The sequence below is a fragment of the Tubulanus polymorphus genome, chromosome 1 (assembly GCF_964204645.1).
Source record: "Tubulanus polymorphus chromosome 1, tnTubPoly1.2, whole genome shotgun sequence".
Classification (NCBI taxonomy): Eukaryota; Metazoa; Nemertea; class Palaeonemertea; order Tubulaniformes; family Tubulanidae; genus Tubulanus; species Tubulanus polymorphus.
The window spans coordinates 12,229,116-12,244,462 of record NC_134025.1 but is presented as its reverse complement, the minus strand read 5'-3'; the positions used below and the strand labels follow the sequence as shown (position 1 = coordinate 12,244,462).

Genomic DNA, 15,347 nt, shown 5'->3' with positions numbered 1-15,347 from the left:
ATTCATTACGATGATTTCTGAATTCATATATTCATTCAAAGATTATTTTCATGTTCCCAATTGAAATTATCTACATTCCAATTATAAGAAATCGGTTAAGTACGACGATATCACTCTTTCCCATGAGATACATAACAAGGTAATACAATCACGCAAGTGTTGAAATATATAATCTCGCCGCATACTTTGAGAAATTATGATTCTAGCGTGTTTCACTATTAGATATCTTTCGTTAAGTAATTTGTCACTATCTTTATATGGCTAGACAGTATTGCATTAATAATAAAATTGAACACTGAAATAATTGACGAATGGATAATTACATTTAGCTATGTCATCCTGATCAGAGCTACTGTATGAAAATTTAGCCATTGTCATGCATATTTTCAATTCACTGGTTATATTAAAATTGAAAAGACAATTCCCATACTCACAGATGGCTACATTTTCATTCAATAATTCTGATCAGGGCGAGATACCTCAGTGCGATTTTCCATCCGTCAATTATTTTAGTGTGCATTATCGGGGTCGAATTAGCATAAATCCAGTATCCAAGCACAATGTCGGCGGGTTCAGGGGATCTACCCGAAAAAAACTTTGAAAATGAGGCTTTAGAGACATTTTCCAGGGTCTAAATCACTCATTTAGAAGGTAAAGTACTAATCAAATTTGCAAGAAGTATTTCGTAAAGATCGATAGAGCTTCCTTGTATATATCTAGATATAGGCCTATATTGTATTTATGTTATCTGGGATTTAACAAATGAATGAAACATTGATTGCAGAGTAATTTGAAAAGACTCTCAAAAAGGGGTAGCGTCCGCCACCCCCGCACACACTCCCCTGGGGACGCCTATGAATATAACTAAACTTAAGGCGCAAATGATACTAGTTTCGGATAGTTAACGTCTTACATCATGTTCTAGAATAATCTATACACGCACATTATGCGACGAAGCACAACACGCGAATAAGTCTCAAAAACAGTAGAATGGATGACTGACTAACCATAGCCATCGATGTCTATATCATTATCAATGACTACATCGAGTATGTTATCTCCTACATTCGCGTTCACTGACACCTTTTCCCCATTCACATTTAAGAAATGTAAAGTAACTCTGAAAAACATACAAAACAACATCGTGTAAGGAGACTGGTGCGGGATGATAAAAACAGAATGCATTTAACAGTGCAGGAAACATAGCCTCATCAGAAACAAAAGAAACCTTTTAGTAGGCCTGGTATGCAGATATTTGTTTAATTGTAGATTTGTATTTCTTCTTCAGAACAAAAAAAAAAAATCGAATCAACTGAAGAGAGGAAACCAATGTTTTTCATGATGTATTTTGTGTATCTTCCATAGTTGAAACGTGGCAATTTTCTGACCAGTTAGATGCATTCTGACAAATGAATCTACCTTCTAATTCAATATCATTATCAATGGCCACAGTTAACAAATTGTCACCAATGTTTGCTTTAGCTGAAAATAAATCACCATCTCTGTCTCTGAAGTAGATCGTTACAGTTTCTGGCCTGAAACACAAATAGTAACAAATTTAACTTCATTTGGTTTCCTGGTAACAGGTAATTATCCCCTGGTAAAATCCTGCAAGGTAATAGATATAAAAAAAACCTGCTAAAAATCCCCCAAATTTGATTTCACAACAAAATCTTTCAATATTCTTATGTTGAAAACATTGATAGATTTCAGAAATTTCAAATTATGCAAGTATTGGTCACAATATTCACCTTGGACTATCAGTGACTTTAAGCAAGCTATATTCATAAAAATGGCAATATTATGTGACTTAAGCAAGCCACATGTATCCAAAATTGGGTCCTGATAGTAGTCTTGAAAATCTCTATGAAGTTGAAAAGTAATAATAGAATATCTATGCAGATATGTAATTCTAAATATTGTATCATCTAGTTTTTACTCTAGTTCGATAGAAAAGTGAATTTCGGCAGGATTTTTACCTTAGAGGAATATTTAGTGGGGGGTGTACCTTGTGGGATATTCACCGGGTGATTTTAACCCACAACCTTCGTGGTAGGATCCTAAATCATAATCTCATTGATTGGTCATTATTGTAGTAATTTCCTCACATTTGTATATACTTAGTGTTTAACATTTGGTACAGAAAACCATAACATATTGGCTAAACAATGAAGAACATAGGCAGGAGTGTTTTTATAGGGACACATTGTAATATGGATGTATCACTGAATCTCTGCCACTGTTTGTCTTGTGTAGTTCAAAACAGTGAGTCTGCCATATGTTACCAAGCAGGTTCATTGAAGGAAATATGAAGACATCAAAGCCTTCTGCTGCTTCGCAGAAAGCACTATTGTATTCATCATGTTTGTTATTACGAACTTTTCCCCTTTCCACACCCTCCTGACTAAACTCCATACTCGAAGGCAATGCAAGACAAAAACCATTCAATAATATTCAGACAAGAATTTTGCTACAAGTACTGTGAACCTATGGCATAGACACGCTGTAAAAATGAAACATCAAATTTAAGTCAAACTTTCATTTATTACCCATCAAACTTTTTTACAATTCAAAACTAAACTTCGAATTCATCCATCAAATTTACATAAAATGACGCATCATATTTGACACATCAAATCTAATCTTAGATATACTATCAAAACTAAATTGCACTTTTTAAATGACATGCAATTTGTAATTTCATGAAATGAATCTGAACTTTAATATTTTGATGGTTTCATTTCGTACAAACCAATTGGGGGAGGTAGCACCGAACACAATGCATTGCCAGAGATATTCCCAAAGTTGGACATAGGTAGCTAAACCAGTTTCGGGATTAGTTTGGTCATTTTTCTGTCAATAGTTGTACTGAACGAGCGAACAATGCTGTGGAAAGTTTTTTCACCACCCTCAGACAGAAGGTGTACATCCCTATCTATTTCTTCATTTGAACAATCTGAAGAAAATTGCATTGGATACACGGAATGTTAAACAACACATCTTCAGCACAGACTGACAATCAGAAGGCAACATAAACGGAGTGAAGTCTAAATGGATAATGCTATCAAATAATGCACTCAAATACTATCGGAGGGACGATGTTCCATTGCCAAATTTGTGAATGTTGCATGATATGTGATAAAAGGATACACAAATCCTGATAGCTTGCAAGACATCAAAACCAATGACGAAAATGAATAAAACTGACTCCAATGATGAAAGGAATCATAATGAAAGTGGTGACAATGACCTTGATGAAGATTATCTCGAGTTGGCTAGAGAGAACTGACTGCTGAAGCTCTCCCTATTGCAAATGAGCCAGGAGAGCGTGTTCTAAATGAAGAACTAAACTGTATTGTTTAACAGAACCAAAGGTAAATGTTGCTTTGGACCTGGTGTAAGGAGCAGGGACACCATATCCACTTGGGAAGTGGTTTCAAATACTCAACAATCGAACAATTTCAATATTCAACGCCCCCTGGTGACTATTGGGGTGATAAATTAGTAGTTTGCATAACAGGGAGGGAAGTCAGAGTTCAGGGCAGTGGCTGAAGTTAGTAAACAACCTACGTAGATGCTTACGTCGCAAATAAGACACTGAATAGAAGAAAGGTGAAAGTGACGTGAGTATCTGCGTAGGGTTGCTGGTTATAGCGGCAGCCTTAAGCTCTGGTATGGCTAAGTAGTAACAAGTAATAAACTTGTGACGTATAACATATGTAGAAGTATACATCACAAGTAACATGAAATAGGATAAAAAGGGAGGGTCAGCACAGTAAGAGGGTTGAGAGATGCTAGAGTGGTGGAGAAGCCTAAAATACAAGCGTAGGAAGGAATAAGCATTGTACGGGAGAATAAAGGTAGAACTTAGACCCACTAGAAGAGTTGTTATTATTCCGGAGTCAGAGGGATATCACTTATCGGATTAATCGGAACCAACAACGACAACACGAGGGGAGAAAGCAATGTGCCCCCATAACACTGGTGGAGAATAGCAGCAGAATTCCGGTCTCGCAGCCAAGCTAGTGGTGAGTGACATTATAAACAAAATACTTTGATTCGATTTATAAAAACTCTGGTTTATGTTTTATAACCAACCCGTTAAAAGAAAAGCACAACTGTTGTGCATGGCAAACGCGGGACAGCAACCGGCCGTGGGACCAGCCAATCCAGCTGTAGAACGAGCGGACAAAGATGATAGCGACGATGAAATAATCATCGTGCCAAAAGGCGTAAGGGGGCTGAAACCAGAACATTTTGACGGAACAGATGATCCTGAACCATGGTTAGACGCATTTCTACAATACGTAAAACTCATGGCATGGTCTGACCGTCAGATACTGAGGAGCTTTCCCTTGTTTTTGAGGGGAGAAGCCCGATCGTGGTATTTAGGCGTCGATAAAGAAAAGAAACGCGTGTGGAATGACTTGTTAAAGGCATTTAACCAGCGATATAATAACCCGGATCGGAAAATAATAAAAACTCACCAGCTGAAACACATGCGCATGGTTTCAGGCCAAACAGTAGACAATTTCGCAGACGATGTTAAACAGAGAGCGAATGAACTGGAATTACCCGCGCACGTGACACTTAGTACATTTATTGACGGTCTCTCCGCGGACATACGGAAAATAGTCTGGATGCAAATGCCAGAGGATCTGGACAAAGCCATCAAAATGGCAAGTAACGTAGTCCAAATGATGAAGATGGATGGCCCTGGTATCAGTCAAATCGGAACATCGAACGCCGAGTGGGATCAGCTGAAAACTAGAATCGATCAGCTGGAGATTAAGCAGAGGAAGGAGCAACCGATGGCGCAGGGAAATCAAGCTTTTTTTCGATCACGTATACATCACCAATGAACGCGCGAAATGGAACTACGGACACTGGATTTCGAAACCCTACGTTTAGTGGCCGATGTTACCGGTGTATTATGTTAGGACATATGGCCAGGAATTGCAGGGGACCGCCGACACCCGCCCGTATGGCTACGAGTAGAGACATTATTTGTTATCAGTGTGGACGACCATGACATATTAGGAGATACTGCCGTCAGAATGTGAACCAACACCAGCAGAATAATTAGGACAGGGGCAAGGATGGCTTAGGGCAGCTATCCAGAGCTATACAGACGGAAAGTGCCCAAAAGTTGTGTGAGGAAAGATCGGGTAATTCGGGAATAGGTGTAAGGGTCAGAAATTGTAATTTATGGGTACTATACAGATGTTGTAAATTGATGAACGATGTGGTAGTTGTGTATCATTAGTCTTGTGTTCTGAAGATTTTGTGTAATTTTAATTACCTTGGGCTGGATTTGTGTATGTAAGAGATGTGGCTTAGGAATGATGTTCTGAACCCTATGTACTTTTGAAACGATTTTTTGAAACACAATGGGGTCTTGTGGATTTTTGGCGATTGGAGACCAATCGTCTGGAGAGGGGGATAGTATTGGGGTGATAAATTAGTAGTTTGCATAACAGGGAGGGAAGCCAGAGTTCAGGGCAGTGGCTGAAGTTAGTAAACAACCTACGTAGATGCTTATGTCGCACATAAGACACTGAATAGAAGATAGGTGAAAGTGACGTGAGTATCTGCATAGGGTTGCTGGTTATAGCGGCAGCCTTGAGCTCTGGTATGGCTAAGTAGTAACAAGTAATAAACTCGTGACGTATTACATATGTAGAAGTATACGTCGCGAGTAACATGAAATCAGATAAAAAGGGAGGGTCAGCACAGTAAGGGGGTTGAGAGATGCTAGAGTGGTGGAGAAGCCTAAAATTCGAGCGGTAGGAAGGAATAAGCATTGTACGGGAGAATAAAGGAAGAACTTAGACCCACTAGAAGAGTTGTTATTATTCCGGAGTCAGAGGGATATCACTTATCGGATTAATCCGAACCAACAACGACAACACGAGGGGAGAAAGCAACGTGCCCCCACAACAGTGACCATAAACAAAAACCAATGACCTTGAAACTCACCACAATCATAGAACATGTCGGCAGCTACAATTTTGTAATAGATTGTGATAGAATATGCCTAGGTACTAAAATAATAAGGAAATACTTATTCTACTATTCAACACCCCCTGGTGACCATAGGCAAAACCCAATGACCTTGAAACTCACCACAATCAGAGAACATGTCGTGAGCTACAACTTTGCAAATGATCATGGTAACAAAATATGCCTAGGTACCAATATAATAAGGAAATTCTAAGTTATTCTACTATTCAACGCCCCTGGTGACCATATGGAATGACTAACGACCTTGAAACTCACCACACTCATAGCCAATGTCATGAGCTTCAACTTTGCACTGATTATGGTAACAAAATATGCATAGGTAAGAAAACAATATGAAAATACTAAGTTAGTGTAACATTCAATGCCCCCTGGTGACCATATACAAAAACCAATGACCTTGAAACTCACGAGTAACATAGAACTGAGCTACGTGCTATGCTATGAGCTACATCTTTCCAATTGATTGCGGTAACAAAATATGCTTAGGTATCAATATAATGTGGAAATACTTTTTACAACCTATGATTGAGTACTGATGACACCAAGATGGCCACCAATTGCGTGATAATTGGTTGATCAAAAAGATCCCTTTCCAAAGAATACCTATCACAAATTGCAATGAAAAATTCAGACCAAAATTGACATTTTTGGGCACAAAAAAGTCATAGCACGGCTGGTTTGAAGGGTTAAACATGAAGTATTGTTTTACCATAAATAATTTCGTGGATGATTTTTGCTTTTGCAAATGTTTATAGGCCATTTGTCATTAATTATTTATTGAAAACTGGATGAAATCCCGAAATTTCTATATAAAGATCATTAATGGATTCTTGTATTTTCATGTTGTGCACATTCAGCGATAGACAGTAGGATGCTGAAAATGAACAACATGAAAAAACAAGAACTAGAAAAAGCATGACATGAAATTACAAGAATGTGCACATCAATAATGAACAAGAACTGGAAAGTACAAGAACAGGAAAATGCCGGAAAAACATGCATCACACTTTGCAGGAACTGGAATATTCAGGAAATTCCTACATTTTCAATTTCCTGTATTTTCCAGTAAGGGGTATTTCTTGTATATTCCACTATTGGATTATTATTTTATAATCCAGTGTGTACGTTCCTACATTCTCCAGTTCTTGTTTTATCAGGTTGTGCCATTTCTAGTATTTTCTAATAGTGGATTATTCCCATGTTTTCATTGTAGGAATATTCCGTTACAGTCATTTTCATGTCATGCATTTTCTATCGTACCAGACCCCATATGAAATGCTAACTGGTCGAAAGCCAAATTTGAGTCACATGCATGTTTTTGGGGCACCATGTTATGCATATGTTCAACACAAACGAAAGCTTGACCCTAGGTCAGAAAAAGGTGTATTTATAGGTTACGATAAAGGTAGTCCTGCGTACCTAGTATACTATCCAGAAACTAGAGCTATAAAGAGGGTTAGATGTGTAAAATTCGATGATCAGAAACATGACCGGAAGGTTATTCTGTTAAAGGTGAAAACGGTGAAATTTTAGTCTGTAAATTACAGAAATCGCTGTATGGCTTAAAACAAAGCGGTCATAATTGGAATCGAACATTGCATAAATATTTGATAAATGAAGGGTTCACACAGTCTCGAACTGATTATTGTGTATATATGAAGTTCACTGAAGAGTCAATTATAATACTACTCATCTGGGTAGATGATATCATTTTCGCTACAACTGATTACCGTATGTTGGATGATATAAAACAATGTCTTTGTAGAAGATTCCAAATGAAAGATCTCGGAAAGTTATCATGGTTCCTAGGTATCAGATTTGAATGCGAAAAAGATTACATATCTATGAGTCAGTCACCGTATATTGACAAAATTCTCTCCAGATTCTCGATGGAAAATTGTAAACCGAGATCAACCCCTTGTGAAATAGGGGACAATAAGATTGTAGTTCAGTCAAATTTATTGCAAGGCAGTGAGTTGAAATTGTATCAAGAAATAATTGGTAGTCTAATTTACATCATGACAGCTACCAGACCAGATTTGTGTTTGGTAGTAACTTTGTTATCTCAGTACATGTCTTGCCCTATTGAACTCTATCTGAGCATGGCAAAGCGTGTATTACGTTATTTGAAGGGCACAAGGAATCAATGTCTGACTTTCATAAGGTCAGAAAGTTTATCGTTAGTTGGTTACTGTGATGCAGACTGGGGTGCTGCAGCTGATAGACGCAGTGTTACAGGTTATTGTTTTGGTTTATCAGGGGAAAGTTCATTCATTTCCTGGAAGAGTCGAAAACAACCAACTGTTGCATTGTCAACATGTGAAGTGGAATACATGCCTTTAGCATCAGCTATATGCGAGGGGAAGTTCCTACTACAATTGTTAAAAGACTTGAACTTTGATGTAGATTCTTTGCTGCTGTATGGCGATAATCAAGGTGCACTAGCTTTAGCAAACAATCCTGTACAACATCAGAGATCCAAGCATATCGATATCAGGTATCACTTCATAAGAAAAGAAGTACGAATGGGGGTTGTAAAACTAGAGTACGTACCATCAGAGGAAAACTTAGCAGATGTTCTTACTAAGCCAGTGTCGAAAACAAAATTACAGTTTTTGACAAAAGTGTTTTCTGTATGAATTATATTGAACTATATTGAGACATTATATACAAGATTATTAAGGAAATTATTATCTTAGTTTTATAATTAGAATTGTAGTAAAAAATATTGTGTACATGAATTAAAGTTTAAGTGGGGGTGTTAACCATGTAAACTTAACATGACACGTATCATGACCCTGTTAACATAGTGTGTAATAAAGTTTAGTCGGTGAAAGATATTCAAAGTGGTAGAGTACTATGTGTGTGATTGAATGTATGAACGAAAATAAAACGGTACTGTAGAATGTAAATCTGATCACTGTCGGAAATATAATACATGTACCCGTCGATACTCAGAATGAACCATTAAAAAAAAAAATTTTATGAAGTGCTCTCAGCGTCCGAGAAAGAAAAGAACGTTTGTTCCAATAGAAACCTCCGAGTTGAACGATAATCCGCCCTGATCCGCCCTGAGTCAAGCGATATATTCTAATTGAGAATGCGTAACAGAAAGTAGGGGTCCAGGGACACAATGCCCACTTGGAAAGGGTTTCAAATGCTTAACAATCTAACAATTTCAATATTCAACGCCCCCTGATGACCATATAAAAATACAATAACCTAGAAACTCACCACAATCAAAGAACATGTCAGCAGCTACAATTTTGCAATTGATTGAGATAACAATATATGCCTTGGTACCAATATAATATGGAAATACTAAGTTATTATACTATTCAACGCCCCCTGGTGACCATATGCAAACCCAAATGACCTTGACACTCACCACAATCATAGAACATGTCATCATAGAATTTTGCAATTGATTGTCGTAACAAAATATGCATATGTACGAATATAATCATTGATTGCAAATGATTGTGGTAACAAAATACGCTTAGGTATCAATATAATGCGGAAAAACTTTTTTCCACCTACGAATGAGTACTGATGACACCAAGATGGCGGCCAGTTGCATGATAATTGGTCTGATCTAAACTGACAGATCTAAAATATCTGTCTTAGGTATTAAAGATCCTTTTCCATAGAATAGCCACCACAAATTTCAATGAAAAATGGCAAACCTGTAGGAAGCTACAGGACTCAGAATTCGGGCCAAAAGTGACATTTTTGGTCACAAAAAAGCCACAGGACAGCCATCACGAGTCCGATCGACACAACTTTTCTTATGCTGATGGGCCCGGGGGGGGATACAAATACCTACAAAAGATCAAGATAATTGATTGAATTGTCTTCAAAATTTCCCTCGAAATTTCCCATGAAAAATGTGTAAAAAGTGCTGATTTTGGCGAACAACAATGGTTGCCAGTTGGCCATCTTGAATCTGACAGGGCCAGAGGTCTGAAGATGTGTCTAGGTTAGGTACATGTGTAACCCAAATATCAAGACATTACATTGAAGTGTCTTTTCAAAAAACTTCCCAAAATAACTGGATTCCGTCTACAGGCGAACGGATGGACAGATGGACGGACAACGGACGAAAACTGTACGCAAGCCCGCTGGGACTTTAGTCCCAAGTCGGCTAAAAAGGGTATTTATTTTTGATCCGAGGCATCCGATTATCCGAGACAGTCGCCTCAGAGGCAACTGGAGTCTATTGCACCAGCAAATTCACCTGTAAGCACACTACTAATAAGGCATGCCAACAAAACTATGGATTATTATGGGATAAGATCAACAAGGACTCAACTGAGGAAAAGTACTGGATCACTTAAATGCTATGATTAACCAGATTTCCAGGTTAACAAAGTCTTCCACGGAGGGGGTGACAAATTAAAAGCATTCACACACGACAGAGTCTACAGGAATAACCAGGATTTGCAAATCAACCATAAAATGGTCTAAGGGAAGTAATTTATACATTTCAAAGATAACACTCACTAGAGAAATTCAGGCAGTGACAAATAACAGGCCATTGCCCTTGACAAATCTCGGAACAGATCTGTACATACTGCTCCTTACCCCAAGCCAATTGAAACATGGATGTGGTGTTGTTTTGCACTATACAAATGAGAATTAACATAATTGGTTGTCAACAGCCAGGACCCGAAGCTAGCGATGACTCAAATGAGTGACCCAATTGGGGTGTTATCATTATTAAGTGTTTCAACAATTTTCAAGGTGGTTCCAAATACACATTTAGGACCCTGTGGTTCACTCTCGATATCCAATTCCAGTGAATTTTGGGATGCCCTCCACTCCATCCAAATTGCTGAGTCTAAGATACTATCCTATCAAGAGAGATACTATCCTATCAAGAGGGCAGGATTGTCATGACAAAGATCGCATTAAAAAGCACTATCTTTGAAGCGCAAGCAGTAATTCCTAGGTTTTATTGCTAGGGTCCAGTGTTTGGGGATAATGCACTAGATAGCCGTGGACCCTCTCCAGTCAACCTCAGGGACCAAAGAGATTTAGAAGACGGTTGGGCGGCTGTGGATCCAACGTTTGATAAAGGAGTGGAGCAGGAGCCTCCAGCTCATGTCTGCAAGCTCGTTCATTAAGAAACATCAAGCATTGAAACTATAGTGCTACTGTATCATACAGAAAATCAGCTTCATTCGTCGACCAGGCTTAAATTTGGACACCATAAAGTTAGGTTTTGTCACTAAATGCTTAAACTTACAGTTGATGACATCATCCAGTTGACAAATACATGAGCTTGCTAGACGTGACCTAACACAACTATTACAAATTTGACTGTCGGAGAGTTGGAGCAATTGTTAGGGATATACCTACTGATGGGGCTGGTAAAAATAAATCAATGAGGATGTAGCAATTAGCCCAGATTGCTGATAATGTAATATCACAGAAAAAATATATTATCTAGGTACCACTCTGCACTGTACCAGTAACCAAACGGGCAGAGATAAACAGAAAAAAGATAAGGTTTGGAAAATACTGCAGTTGCAAGATGCTTTAAGACACAATTATCTCGAAAGTCAAACCACAGATCAACTCAGTTGATAAGAAGATGGCTCTGAAATATTATACAACTTAGATGTCTAGCAGGTTGGTGGCAGTGTGCATTCAGAAGAGTTGGTGGATATGAGAAGAAGCTGTGTCACAAACTTCCTGAATAAAAAACTATAAAGTCTCTGTAGATAACCATTTCATAGGGTTAGAAATAATAGCTGCATTGTGTATAATGGGCATACAGAAGGAGGCTCGGGCAGACTGCCTTCTGGAGACGCTCGAAAGAGCAGTCTCTTTGTTACCTCAGGTCAATCATGCCATCCCTGCAAACACCGCTACAAATACGCCTCAACAGGAGACCGTCCCACAGGCTCTGGATCTGGAAACGCCGGAAGCAGGGATATCTCCTTATATTGCACCCGATAGTATGGGTATTCCTCAACAACCGCAGTTGAGCGGACCGGGCTTTCTCCTATCTTCTGCGGTAGCATTAGATGCGTTAGTGCCGGATAAAATTAAAGAAACTATTTGGTCAGGGAAATGGCTCAACTTTGCGGTACTCTCACATAAGCTCGATGCCTCGTACTCCTTTAACGTACTGCCCGCACCCGGTCAGGAAATGCCTCACGTATCGATAGCGACACTTAGGCTTACAACCATAAAGTCAATCGATCAGTGGGTGAGGGCGAAATCTATTCAACCATTCATTTGGGAGCTGTGGTTGGAAGCTAAGACTCGAAGTAATAACATGAAACAGCCCTTTCAGGCATCTTTGGCCCAGGCGGTCAAATTCTGCTACGCATTTAATAGCGCCGCCTCATCCTGTTCGCGTAAACCTTGCATATACGCACATCAATGCAAGTTATGCAGAGGCCCACATTCGGCCGCTTGTTGCTCGCGTCAAAAAAACGCCAGGCCCCTCGAGTGGATATAAGCATAACGACCAGGCCTATAAATCATAATTTGCCAACGCTGGTCAAACTTGCCGAACTAAGAAAGTACATTCACGATTACAAGGCCGAGGATCGTGACATTATTATCCAAGGTTTTACCTCTGGTTTTCGCATAGACAGTTTTTTCACGGGCCCTTCATCTACCAAATGCATGGATAACCTCAAGTCCGCTAGGGAGCGCCCGACGTGATCCATGAAAGGGTCAGCAAAGAGCTTTCAACGGTTGAGTTCTGGGTCCTTTTCAGACGCCATTCATGCCGCACGGTACCCCAACCCACGTTTCGCCCCTAGGAGTAGTCCTAAAAGGTCCGGGGTTTTAGGGTTATTCACCACCTATCGTACCCAGAAGGCTCATCGCTTAACGATTTTATTTACGATATATGTTTTAATTCTGATAACTAATCTGTGGTCCACGTGATTAATAAACAATCATCACAAGATAAGGCTATGATGATCTCTGTGTGTTTGAAATATAATATTGTTTTTTCATTAGCGAACACATACCCGGTAAATATAACATTTTACCCGACCTACTTTCTCGGTTCCAGTTTCGTCGATTTTGCGTGGAAGTGCCATAGGCCTACCCTCAACCTACGCCGATTCCCCAGTCTTGGCTACCAGAAAGTATAAGCCCACTATAGACGCCTATTAGCAGTGGCCGTGACAATGGAAACCGCGAAGGCCTATGAACGGGCTTGGAGTAAGCTAGTCGCGTTTGGTCAGCAGTAGGGCATCACCATTCTGGTTCCGGTTTCAGAGTACTCTATCATCTTATTTGTTGCACATTTGTCAGAAATAATAGCTGCATTGTGTATAATGGGCATACAGAAGGAGGCTCGGGCAGACTGCCTTCTGGAGACGCTCGAAAGAGCAGTCTCTTTGTTACCTCAGGTCAATCATGCCATCCCTGCAAACACCGCTACAAATACGCCTCAACAGGAGACCGTCCCACAGGCTCTGGATCTGGAAACGCCGGAAGCAGGGATATCTCCTTATATTGCACCCGATAGTATGGGTATTCCTCAACAACCGCAGTTGAGCGGACCGGGCTTTCTCCTATCTTCTGCGGTAGCATTAGATGCGTTAGTGCCGGATAAAATTAAAGAAACTATTTGGTCAGGGAAATGGCTCAACTTTGCGGTACTCTCACATAAGCTCGATGCCTCGTACTCCTTTAACGTACTGCCCGCACCCGGTCAGGAAATGCCTCACGTATCGATAGCGACACTTAGGCTTACAACCATAAAGTCAATCGATCAGTGGGTGAGGGCGAAATCTATTCAACCATTCATTTGGGAGCTGTGGTTGGAAGCTAAGACTCGAAGTAATAACATGAAACAGCCCTTTCAGGCATCTTTGGCCCAGGCGGTCAAATTCTGCTACGCATTTAATAGCGCCGCCTCATCCTGTTCGCGTAAACCTTGCATATACGCACATCAATGCAAGTTATGCAGAGGCCCACATTCGGCCGCTTGTTGCTCGCGTCAAAAAAACGCCAGGCCCCTCGAGTGGATATAAGCATAACGACCAGGCCTATAAATCATAATTTGCCAACGCTGGTCAAACTTACCGAACTAAGAAAGTACATTCACGATTACAAGGCCGAGGATCGTGACATTATTATCCAAGGTTTTACCTCTGGTTTTCGCATAGACAGTTTTTTCACGGGCCCTTCATCTACCAAATGCATGGATAACCTCAAGTCCGCTAGGGAGCGCCCGACGTGATCCATGAAAGGGTCAGCAAAGAGCTTTCAACGGTTGAGTTCTGGGTCCTTTTCAGACGCCATTCATGCCGCACGGTACCCCAACCCACGTTTCGCCCCTAGGAGTAGTCCTAAAAGGTCCGGGGTTTTAGGGTTATTCACCACCTATCGTACCCAGAAGGCTCATCGCTTAACGATTTTATTTACGATATATGTTTTAATTCTGATAACTAATCTGTGGTCCACGTGATTAATAAACAATCATCACAAGATAAGGCTATGATGATCTCTGTGTGTTTGAAATATAATATTGTTTTTTCATTAGCGAACACATACCCGGTAAATATAACATTTTACCCGACCTACTTTCTCGGTTCCAGTTTCGTCGATTTTGCGTGGAAGTGCCATAGGCCTACCCTCAACCTACGCCGATTCCCCAGTCTTGGCTACCAGAAAGTATAAGCCCACTATAGACGCCTATTAGCAGTGGCCGTGACAATGGAAACCGCGAAGGCCTATGAACGGGCTTGGAGTAAGCTAGTCGCGTTTGGTCAGCAGTAGGGCATCACCATTCTGGTTCCGGTTTCAGAGTACTCTATCATCTTATTTGTTGCACATTTGTCCATACGATATAGAACATATTCCTCCGTACGATACCAGTTATTGTTGCTAATGGGAATAATCATATGAAAATAGTCGCCATCTTAGACGACTATCGTCTTAGATGACTATAGCACCGACATTATATTTCGGAAGAGATAGCAACAGCGCTCGTCTGAACAGAGAATTGTCGGAATGAAACATGAATATGGTTGGGTCTGCCTGCCATACCTTCCACTCAATTCACCTTCGCTAGTTTAAATGACCGTTACAGCAAGGAAATTGGTACTCTGAAACATATCTCTATCATGCGGCTAAGAATCCTTTTCCACATATGAAAGACATAGCATTTCCACCTGTACCGATGAATGCAAAAATCAGCTTGCTTATTGGACTTCATCATGCAGAACTACACCGTTCAATTGAAGAACCCTTCAATAACGACCGTGACCCGATCGTTCGCCACACTCGGTTGGACATGTGTAGGGCGTTCTGGTAAGAAATGATCCGTCGTTAGTAAGCATGCA

The 15,347-nt window shown here is 40.0% G+C and overlaps 1 protein-coding gene across 3 annotated transcripts in view; it reads right to left on the bottom strand.

The window, feature by feature from the left end:
- LOC141898141 (adrenodoxin-like) overlaps positions 1-15,347 on the bottom strand; it is a 48,856-nt gene that overhangs the window by 2,291 nt on the left and 31,218 nt on the right. For 2 of the 3 annotated variants that reach the window (XM_074783979.1, XM_074783978.1), the window contains one exon: positions 1,420-1,535. In XM_074783979.1, coding sequence (XP_074640080.1) covers positions 1,420-1,535 — 116 coding nt within the window. Of the gene's footprint in view, positions 1-1,007; positions 1,121-1,419; positions 1,536-15,347 lie in introns of all 3 variants that reach the window. The other variant, XM_074783980.1, reaches the window with a different exon arrangement.